The following is a 16,191-nucleotide window of genomic DNA, read 5'->3' as shown; positions in this document are numbered from 1 at the left end:
CCAATTTTAGTATATATACTTAATTTTTTCTTAGGGAACTGGAGCTAGAAGTTCATCTGAATAAGCATAAAAGAAGTGCTGCTGTTACTGTCAGAATACTTGATCTTCATGATGCCACAAATTACCAAAAGATCACATAGACATTGTACAAATATTCATTACTAGAATTCTATTGGAACAAAGTGTATTTGTTCTTGATGAACAAAATCAAGAAATAATATACCTTATTTTTCTAACAGAATCAACTACCCTTTTGAATAGCATCTGAGTTAATAAAAATCTTAAAAAAAAGGGTTTTTTATTGAATAGTCACATATATAACTACACACAGGATCTGGGAGAGGATCTCAAACTCAAATCATCTTTCAAGTTCTGAAGCATGATTACAGGATACTCCAAGACATAAAAGAAATCTCAAAAAACTATAAGAGTAGATTCCTTTGAGAATAATTTTGCTTGCACATAGAAGGAAAATGTTTAGAGAGCATGGTAAATGGAAATAACCAATATGTTTTCATGAAAACTGTGCTATTTCTCCAAGTCCGATTCCTGTCAAATACCCATTGCAAGACTTTAAATAATACCCTGTTTGTTTAACCACATATATACACACCTGTATACACATATTTGTGCAAAGCTTGACAACAAAACATAATACTTCATGTAGTCTAGAGAATATAATAATAACTAATAAGAAATGCCAGATTCACTGACAGAATTACGTAGAATTTAAGGCAGGAAATGGGTGAAGGATGAAATCTGCAGTAGACAGTAGCCATTTAACCAAGATGGGGTGAAGAAAATAGTGGAGGCAGCCTGGACAGCAAAAGAAAGGCAGAAAGCAGGACACTTAACAACTAAAAGGTTGCAACTTAGTAGCCAAAGAAAAAATCATAAGAAGGGGTTATGACTATGAAGCAATAGCACAGATAACATCTTCCCTGTCATTGTAATAGAATTTTTCTCCTGTACTTTCATTTCCTTTTCCAACAGGCTGCCAAAAACAAGAACAGGAAGAACTGAACTTTAAGTCTATTTTAGTAATTCAAAACAAAAGAGGAAACTTCTACAGATACACCCTAGACACCCTTCCCCCCCACAAAAAAAACCAACAAAAAAACCCCCGAAATCACAACAACAATGAGCAAACAAACAAAAACCCCACAAACAATCGACCACAACCACACCCTACTCACAGATTGCCCAGAGAAGTTGTGGATGCCCCATTTCTGTAAGTGTTCAAGCCCAGGCTGGATGGGGCTCTGAGCAACCTGTGCAAGGTGTCCCTGCCCATGGCAGGGGGTGGAATGAGAGAACTTTCCAGCCCAAACCATTCTGTGATTCTATAAAGTACCCATTTAAAAATAATCTACTCTTAAAAGAGTTAGTGGTTGCAAATACATTCTCTCTCCATTGAAAATAAGATACACCAAAAGACACAATAATGTTTCTGAGAGTCCTGAAACACACAGAGCTAAAGAAAACTAGAAGTAACAGAAGGAAAGAAGAGTAAGGAACACAGGATGTGCAGAAAGGTGAAAGATACCAAAGATCTTGGTTAGTTTTATTTTGAGAGATGTGCAAACATCTCATATCATTATGATTTATGGGAGACCTTTATTAACACAGGCTAGTACACAACTTATGCATCACTGTTCCATGGAGATAATATAATCATCTAATTAATTTAATAAAAATAAGTTCGAAAGACAGCAACCGACACTTAGGAACTTTTAACTTTTTTAGATAAACATTCATAATAAAGATTAGAATTAATAACAGGCAAAAATGGAATTTGTAGAGCTGGACTTCTTCGGTCATACACTCACTTCATCACTTCTTTGATGACTCTGGGTACATCTGTGCAGATATCCACTTGAATTGTCCTTTTAGATTTTGGCTTTACCAGTCCACTGGCAGGTGTTATGGTAGCCAAGACAACCCCATCATATGATATTTCAAATATACCTAAAAAACCAGAGTAATAAACAGAATGCTACACAATATAAAGTTGTAGATTTATATTCTTCTATTATACACTTGAAACTACACCTCACATGATGCAGATATTCACAAGCAATACATTTTCCTAAGGAAACAGGAAACACGGAGTTCAGCTTTTTAAAAACTATTTGTAACAGAGTAGATAATTTTTTTCAAGTTTCCTTTAAATAATACACACACATGTCCAGTGCCACTTTGCAAGCTGAGACTGTAACAGAGAAGGTACTCACATTCCAAACAAAAGTGACTATATCATAAAGCAGCTGTAAGTACCATTTTGTAAGTCACAAGCTATTTTATACACAGCTCTAGGCAGCTACAGTAGCCAGAAAGTTAAGTGTGTATATTGCAGGTGACAACAGCTTTTATGATTTGGTATGTGCATAACACAAGTTATTGCAGAAGAGAACAGTGAATGTTTCTAGTTTATAAAAATATTTTTTAGATTGTGAAAAAAATCTTAAATGTGTATTTAACCAACAGCACTAATTATCTGTCGTTATATTACAGACACAAAGAAATTGTTTCAAATTTGTAGGAAAAATGCACTGTTTGACCTCAGATAAAAGATAATATCTGATATAAGATCAGGAGCAGGAATTGTTTCGTGCATGGGATGACACAAGAAATGCAATCCTTGAGTCTCAGGCCAGCACACAGCACTTCTTGCTCACACATTTTACATGCTGCCTGCTATTGTGGCCTGCTGTATTGTGATTTACAGAGCCTACAGAAACACAGGTTCAGCAGCTCTTTGTCTGCTCTCAATACACTTACTAACCACCACCTTCATTCTAATTTTGTCTCTGTCCAATCCTACAAAACTTCATCATGTAACCAGCATGTATCAGGCAGAGTTTATAACTAGAAACAGCTCCTTATACGATATGAAAAAATTAATATCATATAAATTAGTTGTAGATACACAGGTAATGTAGGTTCTCATTTTCTTTACCTAATCATAATTACCCAAAATAAGAAGTTAGTATGTATGAGTAAGAGCTGATTATACAAACTACACACTACATCTCTAAGTTGAACTGGCTAGGAAAAAAAAAAAAAAAACCAAAACAAAACAACAACATTTTCTCCTTTTGTTTTATGGACAAAAAATTTAAAACTGCTTTAACTAGACAGAAATTTGATTTTTTTTGTCTTATTATTGCAACCCATCTTTCTGTTTCTGCAGTCATGTGTTTTCTCTTGGTACAATAACTTGTGAAAATCTAGGACACAAATGTTCACAGAACCTTGGCCTAATGTAAATAGAGACAGCTTGTAAAACAACAAACAACTGTACAAGTGAGGAACAGAAATAACTAACTGTTTTAAATTTCTTGTTTGAAACTCAGAACAGTTGCCACCTTTCTTCTGGAGAAAGGTGTTTGCAGCTTGCAGCTTTGTCCAGTGGAAAAGGCAATCAAATAGGTTATTTGGATCATATAAACATTCTTATGCTCCACTGACCATGTTTTTTATCCTCCTTGGAAGGGTCCCCTTGCAGAAGTTGAAGTATGTGCATGTTGTAAAAGCTGTATGATTTCAAAAGCTATGGCAGCAAGATAAAAGCCCCCTCATTATGTTCTAGCAACAAATGCAGTTCAATTCCCATCCTAGAGGACATGAACTCTGAAAGCACAGGGAGCTTGTAGCTGTTTATTTAATAGACAGTTCTGGGGATCATAGAAGCACAGAGAACAAAGCAAGAGCAGACACGATTTGCTGCTATTTATGTTGGGCGTGCTAAGAAAATGACTAACTATTATTTTGCATCTTTCAAGATGGGACTCAAAAGTAGAGAACTCCTAAAATTTGCAAAGTTCTAAAATAATTTTTCTTTTCTAAGTGGAAGCATAGAAATGCCTACAGAAGCAATGGCCCATGTACAATACGTTCAGCTACAATACTTGTAATCTGCATAATCCAGAACTCCAGTTAATTTCTACTTGGCCACTGAAGTTTCATTTTGCATAAAATTACACTTTCCAAGAAAATAAAATATTTGTATAATTTAATGCATGCTAGATATTTACCTGAAGATGATCCATGGTTAGCAATACTAATCTCTTTACTAATTACTTTATTGCTTGCAATCACTTGACCAAAATCAATCTCTGACTCAATTTCCAGACAACAGTACGGAACAAATCTGTAGAGAAAAGACATGGTTTTATCTTCCAAAACTTGAAAATACCTTTGCATTTTTAGAGAAATTTGATCAAGCACTCCAGTGGAAGAGTTTTCCTTTTGTCCTAGTTCTCCCACCAAGGTTCTTGCAACTCCCTTCAGCACTATAGCATACACAGGGGAGATGTAAGAGAGGTAGCTATCGACCAACTTATTTAATGACTAACTCCTGTAACTTTAAAACAATACAGCTTTAAACAATTAGTCAAAATGGAATATATACATTTGTATTTAATTTAAATACTTTATTATAGCACTGCAAATAAAACTATCTTGAGTTAATTGTATCCCAAAACAAGACCAAAGTTAACATTTACCATAATTCATTACCAGCTGCCTGAACTAGAAGCAGAGAGAAAGCAGGTGTGCCAGTGCCCATTTACAGCCTTTGTATTTGATGCATATTTTATGTGACTTCAATAAAACTTATTACAACAGACAGAAGTGGGTAATGACAAAAGCCACAAGCTATTTCTATTATTTATTTAATAGCCTCATTCAGCATGATGACATCCCTGTGTTGGGTAGTTTACACAAAATGAACAGATCGTTCTCGCTTCAAAAAAACTTGTATTTTAAACACCCCAATTTTTAATATAATCGCACCTCTGATCTCACATAAAACTGTTTCAAATCAATTGGAATTTTATATCAGCACAGCAGTCTATCTCCTCTTAACCACAAATAGGAACATGCAGGAACAATTACATCTCATGATCTGCATTACATGCAGCACAGAAAACTAAATGGAGAAGGAGGAAAAATATGCTTGGTCAAGCGAGGCAGATCCTGCCCAGACACTCCAGTACATAAAGGGGAGGGGAAGGGGAAGGAAGGGAGTGAGGGAAAAAAATTGAATCAAGAAATGCCCCAAAAGAATTTGCTCTCAAGAATTTTAAAACAGTGGTTTTAATTCTCTTTAATAATTTATTGTAAAGCAAAAAGAGTAAATTAGTAAATTCTTGAAAGAGATGGTCTAATCCAGCAGGATGTGGGGAAAAAAAAAAACAAAAAAACAAAAAAACCAGAAAAACAAAAAAAACAGAAAAACAAAATAAAGGGAAAAAAAAGAATCAGCTGTTAAGATTAGAGTGCATTCAAATCAATTGTTAAAATTTCACATTCCAAGTATCCAGACATTCTTCCAATAAGCTTCACTGAAAAAACAGAACAGAAATATTTCTCCTCTCAAGATCCAATTATCTAACTTCCCAAACAGATAGGAATAAGCTTAAATTCTAACTGCAATAAGATTTTCTAATAGATATAGACCCGTGCAAAAGGGAAACAGTCAAGGTAAAGGGTCTGGTGTTTGTTTTCTAATACAGGGTGAGGTTTATTTGTTTGGTTTGCTGGTTGTGTTTTGGTTTGGGGCTTTTTCATGAAGATGGAATTTACTACATTTGCATGACACAAAATACATTTGGGAAAACACTAATAAAAATAAAATCAAAGTATATTGGCCTTTTTCAAACACACACACACAAAAAAAACCCAATAAGAGCCTGTAAACTTTTTCCCACAAAAGCCAGTTAAACGTGAAGATTTCAAATACTTAATGTATTGCAAGTCCTTTCCAGAAAGGAGTCACCAGCAGCATTAGCATCCTAAGTGGTCTTACCTTCACAATAGTACTCTAATAAAAATTTTCAAAAAATTAAAAATAAAAAAACCCAAAACCTAAAAATTAAACTATTCAAATTAAAACTGTTGCCTAATAACTTTTTTATTCTAGGAAAATATATGTAGGGAACTTATTTAGAGACAGTTTTAACACCAAAATGATCATATTGAATTACTAGGTTCAGTATTACCTTATGAAAAGTCATCCCTGTCTTTCAGCCAAATAAAAACATTTTGGGTTGTTTAGATTTCTCTAAAGTTAATTAAAGAAAGCTATAATAGCATGTTTAATAGTGTGTTCTATGAGAAATAGAACTTACAAACACCACAGGAAAAAAACCAACTAATTGAAATTGTTATTTGCAACTCTTCCAACAGTAGACAGTCTTTTGCTAAGAGGCAAAATTTATAGTAACTTGAAAACCCCTGTCATACTTAACTATTTCTGTCCTATATTAACAATTGCATGACATTAACATAAAAAAATTCCACAACTTTTAAGATGAAACAAGGGAAAGTAAATCAGTGAAAAAGATCATAAGAGGTAAACACAATGTAGAAGTATTTCTTATCTGAAGGCAGAGCTTCACACATTTCAGGCTAGCATGAGATGCTTCTGGAATTGCTTGATTCTTATATATAAAACTCATATGCTGATTAATCTCCACATGGAAATTCATTTTTGTCTGTACATGTAATTTGTAACATTAAGATCTTCACAAAAATGATGATTTGCAGTAGTTTGTGAGATTCACCTGTCCCAATTTAGGCATCTAAAAGCTTGACCTGTAAGCAGAAGTTTGTTGTCTTCATTTTTCTTAAGAGACAAAGGAGAGAAAGGTACACCAGAGCAATTCCCCCTCATCCTCAGATACCCACTGAGCCTAAGTCTGATAGACTATATTTAGAAGCTTACTTTTTCCAATCAGTCTATGTTTATGCAACATATAAGAGATATATCCATATAGAAACACACAGATAAGCACACACAATCACACATGGATTGATGAAAGTGATCCTTGAACTTGTGATGTTGTCCTAAAACATGCACCCTATTTCTAGAATCAGGCAACATGTTTCACTATAATCCAGTTTTGTAACTGTGAACAATTTACTGTAAAATCTTTTATATAAATGGTTCATGAAGAAAGGAAGACATCAAGAGTAGGTGTTAACTTGTCTAACCATACAGAATTAAAAATTATCAACATTATCACAACCAAGGCAGAATACAGCAAAACCAAAAATCCAGACTGTCTATGATCTCAGAGGGACATCACCCCAATGAACTTCTTACCCATGTGCTTCTTTGAAAAAAAATAATCTTACTTTTGTAGGAAACTTAGTACTTGTTTTCCATCCAATTGACAGACTAATTACAAAGCTATATGACATGTATAAGTAAACTTTCCACGAGACTAAACTGCAAATAAACTTTGCACAAGGCTAAACTGCAAATACTGACAGCAGCACATGAACTGTTGAACATCATACCCAAGCAGGGGGATATCAACTACGTCGTCATCTACTAAAAGAATCAGTTTATCTTGAAGGTCTTCTAAACGGTCGGGATAATATTCCACAAAAGCTTTAAGCTGAAGTCCAGATGCAATGGGCTTTTCTGGATTTTCCACAATCAATTTAAACTGCAAATCAAAAAAACATATTTTTTTTTAATTGTAACACACTCTAGATTAAGAACAATATACATGTGGTTCATTTTCAGAAGAAGACACAAATTGATTTAAAATTTACCATGAACTTTAAAATATGCAGGGGTTTATAATTTTATCTCCCTATTTACTGAAGTTCAGAGTTTTCGAGGTAAAAGACAAAATGAATTAGCAAAATTTTCTAGTTTTTCCAAGAAAGCTCCAGCTTTTCCTACTGCTGCAATAAACCCAAAGCAACACAAAATTAAATCAGCTATTACTCAGTGAGGAATATTTTTAGTACTTGAGAAAATAACAAGGATTAGATCTCAGTTCAAAGCAGCAACAAAAGGGGACAGGGTAAGAGCTTTCTCTAGGTCTAACTGACATCCAGCTTACATGAACAGAAAGTGCCACTGTACATTGAAATCTGCTTGAAAAGTTCATGGCACTTCTAATTTAGGGGGTCAAATGAAAGGGAAAAAACCAGAAGCAGCTGACAGAAAGCACCCTTTCCTCTAAGTTTTCTGTTCTAACTTATGTTTGAAATATTCAAACATAATTTACGATTTCTTGATTCTGTTGTCTGAGCACCGCCCTCCATTCCTTTAGAATTCTCCTAGCAGGATAAATACTCAGCTAAAGGAAATTTGCTATGTAATGTACCTCCTGATTATGGGTTTGATTTGGAAAGAGTAGCCAAGTTTTAATTTTGAGGTGTGTAAAATCTATCTCTAAAGAGAATTAAACATTCAAGGATATTCATTCTATACGACGGAAATTGATATATTGTATTAGGAACTTTCAATGAAGTCTACGGAAAACTGCTTTGTGAGCTAAATTGCTTGAAAGACATTTTTTGTCTATGCACTACGACAGCTCAAGGAAGGTTATTTTTCAGTTCTTGCATGCTATGAATGCCTCAAAATTTTTCAGATGAGTCATACACTTCAGAGCCTTGTAATTACAGACAACAGCAAAAGGTCTGAGAGTGAGAAAGGGCAACAAACAGACCTTTCTGGAACTGAGCATGGGAAGTGGTATCTTGTCCCCCAGCTGTCATATTGGTCCTCTCATGGTCCTCTCATTAAAATATGCAGCAAAAGGCATGAGTTAATTACAGAGGTAGAAACTCTTAAGCTATGATTGAGTAACCTTTTCTAAAACTGACTCTGCCTTTCCACTTCTGCAGCACATGAAAAATTGATCAGGCTAATGAAAACTAACAAAACAGAATAAGCACAGCCCTACCAAATCAAGCACTCTCAACAGTTTCCAGCTCATGCCAAAAGTCTTCAGCTACAGTGTAATAAAAATCAAGCTGCCACTTTTTCCCTCAAAAAGAAAAGCCGACAACTCAGGTTGTGAAATTATCCAAGGTACTTCAATTGTCTGACAATCATATTGATTACTACTCTAGAATTATTCATAGCTCAAGCTGTGAACACAAAGCAACATCAGCTTCTGTTCAACCCCTGATGCCAGTTCAACCCAATCCTTTGATCCTAATTTTGACATAATTAACAAGCAATAATCTACTAACCACAGCTGGGTTTTGCTGGGCACACATAGGCTACAGGTCAAGGGCTAAGCTGGTTAGAATTGTAAAGATGCATTTGCTTTTAAAATGTCTGGTTAAGAAGTGATTTTTCCAGAATTAATCAGATGCTATTAAGAGGAATCATAATATCATGAGAAAGGATTGCAAAACTCTTTTCTGAGAAAGCTCTCAGCAAGCACCACAAAGGGACTACTGCAGTCAAAAAAACCCTTATAATACAACCCAGAAATGACGTAACAGAGCTATCACTTCACTGATTTGTTGTTCACACCATAGCAAAATGACCCATTTCTACAGAATGCTCCGTGAAATGACGAGGATCTCACGGCTTTCTTGCGGGACAAATTCTGGACAGCGTGAAGCCAACCAGGAAGGCAAAGCAGCGTTTGGTACCAACAATGCACTTGATCATAGGATCACTAAGGTTGGAAAAGACCTCCGAGATCATCGAGTCCACCTGCTAATGGTTGATGTAGTAAGACAAGAAAAGCGTGTGTACTTCCATTGAAACTATGGATTTAACAAACAAGGAAGCTGTCTCCAAAAAAGGAAGCTCTCGTCCACAGCCTCGGGAGAGTAAAGGACCGGGGAGATGGGAGTTCTTTCGTTCGGGCGCCGCTCCCGCAGGCTGGAGCGGGGCGAGGCGCTGCCCAAACGGGACCGCTGTTCGCAGAGAGGCGGCCGCGGGGCACCCCCAGCCGCCCCTCACCTGGGGCCGGTGCGGCGGCAGCAGGTGCAGGCGGCAGCTCTCGACCCGCAGGTTCTGGACGGTGAGCGCGGCGCGGTAGCGGCGGCCCGGGACCGCGTCCCTGAAGCGCAGCTCGGCCGGGACGATGCGAACCCCGCACTGCTCCCGACACCCGTCCGCCATGGCCGCCATGGCCGGCAGACGGGCGCCTAGCAACGGACGCGCGGCGCTGATTGGGTGGAAAATGACGGCGCGGCCTAAATCCACCAATCGAAAGAGGAGAGGCCTGGTAGGGGTGGGGCCAGCGGCTCGGCCCAGCCCAGTCCAGCCCAGCCCAGCCCAGCTCAGTTCAGTTCAGTTCAGTTTAGTTCAGTTTAGTTCAGCTCAGCTCAGCCCAGCTCAGTTCAGCCCAGCTCAGTTCAGCCCGGCTTAGCTCAGCCCGGCTCAGCTCAGCCCAGCCCAATTCAGCTCAGTTCAGCTCAGTTCAGCTCAGCCCAGCTCAGCTCAGTCCAGCTCAGCTCAGCCCGGCTCAGCTCAGCCCAGCCCGGCTCAGCTCAGCCCAGCCCAGCTCAACCCAGCTCAGCCTAGTTCAGCTCAGCCCGGCTCAGCTTAGCCCGGCTCAGCTCAGCCCAAACCCAGCTCAGCTCAGCTCAGCTCGGCTTAGCCCAGCCCAGCCCGGCTCAGCTCAGCCCGGCTCAGGCCAGCCCGCTCAGTTTACCTCAGCAGAGTCCGCTTGTCCCCAGGTAGGTGGTGCCGATGCCCAAGGAACAGGATTTTTATCCCGCAGCTGTGGTGATTCCTGGTGGTTCCCCCCAGCCTGAGGCAGCCCCTCCTCGCCCTCACACACCCGACAGGCGCAGGGAGCCCCGGAGGGCTCGGCTCCAGTTCCGTGGGCGCCAGGTTGGGCGGGAGCTGGAAAGAAGTAAAAGCCCCAGACGCGGTGTTTTATCTTTTTATTATTTTATTAATTTTTGTTGGAGGTACACCAAAACGGCCACATCATGGGACTGAATTTCACTGAATCACAGAATCTTTAGCGTTGGAAGGGACGTCTGGAGAAATTCCAGTCTGGAGAAATTCCAGTCCAACCTCCCTGGCAAGACAGGGTCACCTGGAGCACAGGAACGTGTCCAGGTGGGTTTGGAATATCTCCAGAGATGGAGATTCCTTTGGGCAACCTTATGTTAGGGTGAAACGTCTTGTGTTTTAGTTTATAGCCATCGCTTGTCATCCTTTTGCTGGGCACCACTGAAAAGCATCTGACACCATCCTCTGACACCCACCTTTGAGATATTTAAATATATTGATGAGATCCCCTCTGTCTTTTCCAGACTAAACAGGCCCAGCTCCTGCAGTCCCTCCTCATAAGAGAGATGCTCCAGACCCCTCATCATCTTTGTGGCCTCGGCTGGACCCTCTCCAGTAGCTTCTTGTCTGTCTTATACTGAGGAGCCCAGAACTGGACACAGCACTCCAGGTGTGGCCTCACCAGGGCTGAGTCGAGAGGGAGGATCACCTCCCTCAGCCTGCTGGCCACACTCTTCCAGATGCACCCCAAGATGCTATTTAGCAATGAAGAGATACCTAACCTGGGACTCAGGCTCAGGTCTGTCCAGCACGGCCCCTGCTGTTTGCCCCAGCTGTTTCCTGCTATGGGTCCCACTCACAGCAGCCCAGAAGAGCAAAGGGTGATTCAGACATGGGTGCTCTTCTTGCCCTAGGTTTCTTAAGGACTGATTATAGTTGGATTAAATTGAACTCAAAATGGCCTGATTTCTCTTCTGGGCATGCATGTGAATCACAGACACGGTCTACACAGAACCAAAGCAGGCACTAACACTCCTGAGTGCTGCTGGGAGCTCAGTGTCTGCAGTGCCAGCGACCACACTAATAATTCATGGCACGCATTTCCTGAGTGGTGGAAGATGTGTTCCTGTTCTGATCCTTCCTGTGCTGTAATTTAAGTGGTAAAATGAAGCTGACAAGAATCCAGCACTTAGACTTGGAGGGTTTGGGCCACGTTGTGCTCTGCTTTAAAGTAACAGAAGAAAGGAGGGGGAACAGCACGCACAGCATGCACCCAGAACCTCAGACATCAGTTTTGATTAACCCAGAATGTTTTGCCATGGATTACTTCATCCCTTGAAGGTGCATGAGGACTCAAATTATTTATATTTTAAAAGTCATATATGAGGAGCTGCAAACATGGATGGTACAGATCAAAACTACAAAGTACAAAAAGGGCAAAAAGCCTATTTTTGATGGGTCAAGAAACCTAGAGGGAGCAAGGAAAGAGAAGGACTTTTGTTTCTGTTGCTGGAGAAGGATCCTAACAGGTCTTTTTGTCCCTCTTAAAGATTCAAATTATAAATACCATCTGTAGGTCACTGAAGAATGTTTTGGAATCTGGCATGGTAAGCACTAAGGGTAAAATTCAAGTATCCATAGAGAGTTCTTTGGGAACACTACTTGAATCTGTTTAATGGTAGCATGGTTGTACTTAACTGAAACACACCAAAAAAAAAAGAAGATTACCATACCAAAGAATTAAACTCCTTCTGGTTTTTTTATAGAGAATGAAGAACACTCCTACACAGTTTCTCTGGTCCTTTGATACTAATTCTTTAATGACAGAGGTGATTTTTAAAGATTTCTATCTCTGCTGCTTGCTCCAGCCCGCACTCATAAGGTTACCACCCCATATGAGAATCAGTATCAAAGAACACTGTTCTCTTTTCACTTGATTTGATATAGATATGTCCATACAAATTTTTTAACAACTTAACTAAATCTTTAAAAAAATGTTTTTAATTGTGATTTAGCTTGTGTATAGCTTGGCTGGGCTCTCTTCCTCTGCTGCAGGCCATTATATCCAGATACTTACTATTGCCATCATTATGGTAGCTCATTATGAAACAACATTGGATAATGGACTCTGCTCGTTCCTTTCCTCAGCTTTGGCTGTCTTCATAAGATTTTTTTATTAATCGTCTAATAGTCAGCCCCAAAGTGAAAACTATTGTAAAGGAACAGGTGTACTTCATTTTGATGATGGAATCCCTTATAGCTAGTGCTGAGGTATGGATTATTTATAGTCATTCTCTTTTATCAGTAAATCATATGACCACATTGGGTGCTTTTAATTCTGCAGAAATTCATGATATTTTACAGTGTGATAAGCTGTACAATTAGCATTGCATTCACCTTTTTATTCATCAGATGATGAATAAAAAGTTTCAGAAGTAGTTCTCATTTGTCCAGGAATCTCTAAAAACACAGACAAATCACTTCAAAAAGTATTCAAAATGTTAGAAAAAGGGTCAGTTAAAATCATCATAAAAGTGGTTTATTTTACAGTAATTCAGCAACAAGAAACGACAGTGATACCTGAAATAATTAAAGTAATTTGAACAAACTGTCAGTCATGCTGCCCTTCGTTGCTGGAATCTGAATCCAGAAGAACTGTGATTTGAACTGTGAATGCTGACCTACTTAATTTACTTCAGGAAGAATAAATATTTTTAGAATATGCTAGAAGGAAATAGGACCACTTAGTGGTAAAACAAATAAAGAGTGTGTATTTTTATATCAGCTTTTAGGAACCAGAAACAGACAAAATCCAAATAATGATGACTAATAAGATATATTCCTTTGCATTTAATCTTGCAAATTGCTCTGTTTAATGGAAAATGAGAATGTTCAAAATGACAGATTAGGGCTCTAATTTTCTCTAAAGGTCTCTTCACTCAACAAAGAATTCTGTGAGAAGCAGAACTAATGAAGATTTTATTGGGTCTTTTTGCTCAATGAAACCATCAGTCTTCACAGAACGTGTAAGAATTGCCAATCTCCGAGATGTTCCTCCACCTCAGAATGAGCTGAAGGGAGCGTGACCAAAATTCATGAAAAAAAGTGAACAACAGAGAGATTGTCAGTTAGACAAGGCAATCACAAATGTCTTCCCTTTTTTAACCTTTTTAGGGTGACTCTGGAGGAATTGGTAAACGAAAAATCTGCATCATAAATACACACAGTCACCATTATTCAATCATATAGCTTAGGTCTTCTAGAGCCACACATTGACTATTCTATGTATCTATGGAGCACAATCAGAGTGGTTTTATCAGCATAATCATTTGGTTTAGCTAAACAGCCTGACTAGGAGGTCAGTCATAATACAGTTGTAATATGACAACACTGATCTGGGGACCAAGGCTGGTACCAGCACACAGAGCTGAGCTGAAGGTTTTGATCTTATGAGCTCACAGCAGTTAGTCTGAAGTTTTCAGCACCAAAGTACAAGTGTGCCCTTTGTTTCCTGCAGTCTGAAACAATGGAAATGCTTTCTTGCATCTGGCATCATTCTTAGTCACAATCTGTGAATACATCTTTGTTCATGAAAAATTCAGTAACTCTAAAAGCCCCTGTATCCACTCACAGATATTAGACTATTAGACAAATACAAAATTTTGTATTAGACAAATACAAAAATTGCAGGGTGGAAAGAAAAATCATTGAACCTCACTGAGAAACATGATGAAGACATATGTTTTTGAGCTGGGCAGATCCTCTGTGATCAAAACAGAACATAAATATGGAGAAACTACATTTATACAGACAATAGGAAATTCAGATAAAGGATAGTTTTGAAAACCCATCATATAAATCAGAGTTCCTTTAACAGTTGACTATGGCTTTTAAAGACACCCATAAAATCATGCTGAAACCAGAGCAATAGACTTTCCAGGCTGGTATCAAGATGTCAACAGCTATTGGCGTCAATGAATCAAAACTAAATTTTCACTATACACAAGTAAGATGTGATTTTCTATAGTTACTAATGGTGAGATTTATCTCACCACACTTCACTGATAGAAAATCAATGTCTAGTCTAAACTTCTACTATGGTTAGGAGTGAGCTGAGTACCTCCAGAGGATGAACATTCTCCACCCCTTGTAGAGGTATTTAAAATAGAATTCCATATATCACATTGGCTTTAGGCAGGTCTCCTGCTACATCATTACTTAAACAATCAGACTGTAGTTCAGTATAACCTTTTATGGCTACTTATTGCATTATTATAGAATCACAGAATCATATAATGATATGAGTTGAAAGGGACCTTAAGGATCATCTTGTTCCATCCCTCCTGTCATGGGCAGGGACATCTCCCACTAGACCAGGTTGCTCAGAGCCCCATCCAATGTGGCCTGGAACACTTTAAGGGATGGGACATCCACAGCTTCTCTGGGTAACCTGTTCCAGTACCTCACCACCCTCACACTAAAGAATTTCTTTCAGATATTTAACCTAAAGGTACCCTCTGTCAGTATGAAGCCACTACCCCTTGTGAAAAGTCCTTCCTCAGCCTTCTTGTAGGTCTCCTTTAGGTACTGGAAGGTGCTATAAGGTCTTCCCAGAACCTTCTCTTCTGAGAGAGCAGCCCAGCTCTCTCAGCCTGTCCCCACAGGAGAGGTGCTCCAGCCCTGAGTTCATCTCCATGGCCTCCTCTGGACTCGCTCCAACAGGTCCATAACCTTCTTATATTGGGGACCCCAGAGCTGGATGCAGTACCCCAAGTGGGATCTCACGAGACTGGAGCAGAGGTTCAGAACCACCTCCCTCGACCTGCTGCCCATGCTGCTTTTGATGCAGCCCAGGATATATTTGGCTTTCTGGGCTGTGAGTGCACGTTGCTGGCTCATGTTGAGCTTCTCGTCAACCACCACCTCCAAGTCCTTCTCTGCAGGACTGCTCTGTATCAAACCACTTTTCCTCAAAATACTATCTCTAGTCCTCATGAATGTCAGCATAGCTTGTTGCATTTCACTAGGAGAGGTCATTTGTCTTCATAAGTTACAGATGAAAGGATACCACTTAATTTAGCAGGGTCCTTATCCAATGATGGCCTTGAAGATCAATAGGAAAGTTTCAGGATTGCATCAAATGAGAATTAGAATGCATCTTGCAGAGTAGAGATTTACTTACTCCTGGGAATTTATGCTACTCAGTAGTTTAATGACACATTGTGTCAACATGTGCTTTCTTTCATAAAACTTACACTAATTTTCTCAGATTGCTATTTTAACATTTTGTCCCACACTAGGCAAAAAGAGGAAATGTGGACATTCAACTGACATTTATTACTTCATTCACTATTTTATATACCTCTTTCCTAATATTTTTTGCTCAGTTTAATCCCGCATTTATATATTTTTCTTGGTTGAGGATTTCTCCATGCTATTTCTTTTCCCTCTTCTAGTCATCTGCCATTTATCAATGCTGCAGTCTACCTGTAAATCTATCTGTAGATACTTTTCCTAGTGCAGTTTAATATACTGTCTGTATTGATACTTTGTATAATGCAGACATTAAATTGATTTCTCCTTTCTGACATACATTGCTGTTTCTGACTGGTTATGTCAACCTAAAATAGGTCTTCATCTCCTCCTTTCATCATGCAGTACTTTCACCT

At 38.8% G+C, this 16,191-nt stretch overlaps 1 protein-coding gene across 3 annotated transcripts in view; it reads right to left on the bottom strand.

Moving 5' to 3' along the window:
- CFAP47 (cilia and flagella associated protein 47) overlaps nt 1–9,908 on the bottom strand; it is a 278,312-nt gene extending 268,404 nt beyond the window's left edge. For all 3 annotated transcript variants that reach the window (XM_032680035.1, XM_032680036.1, XM_032680037.1), the window contains exons 1-4: nt 9,737–9,908; nt 7,309–7,460; nt 4,038–4,153; nt 1,830–1,968 (exon numbers count right to left, since the gene is read on the bottom strand). In XM_032680035.1, the coding sequence (XP_032535926.1) occupies nt 1,830–1,968; nt 4,038–4,153; nt 7,309–7,460; nt 9,737–9,907 (578 nt within the window). In that variant the 5' untranslated portion in view covers nt 9,908. The remainder of the gene's footprint in view (nt 1–1,829; nt 1,969–4,037; nt 4,154–7,308; nt 7,461–9,736) is intronic.
- Nucleotides 9,909–16,191: the final 6,283 nt, after the last annotated feature.

This window comes from Chiroxiphia lanceolata, chromosome 2 (assembly GCF_009829145.1).
Source record: "Chiroxiphia lanceolata isolate bChiLan1 chromosome 2, bChiLan1.pri, whole genome shotgun sequence".
Lineage (NCBI taxonomy): Eukaryota > Metazoa > Chordata > Aves > Passeriformes > Pipridae > Chiroxiphia > Chiroxiphia lanceolata.
Note: the sequence above shows the minus strand (reverse complement) of the source record. Positions and strands in the feature narration are given on the sequence as shown.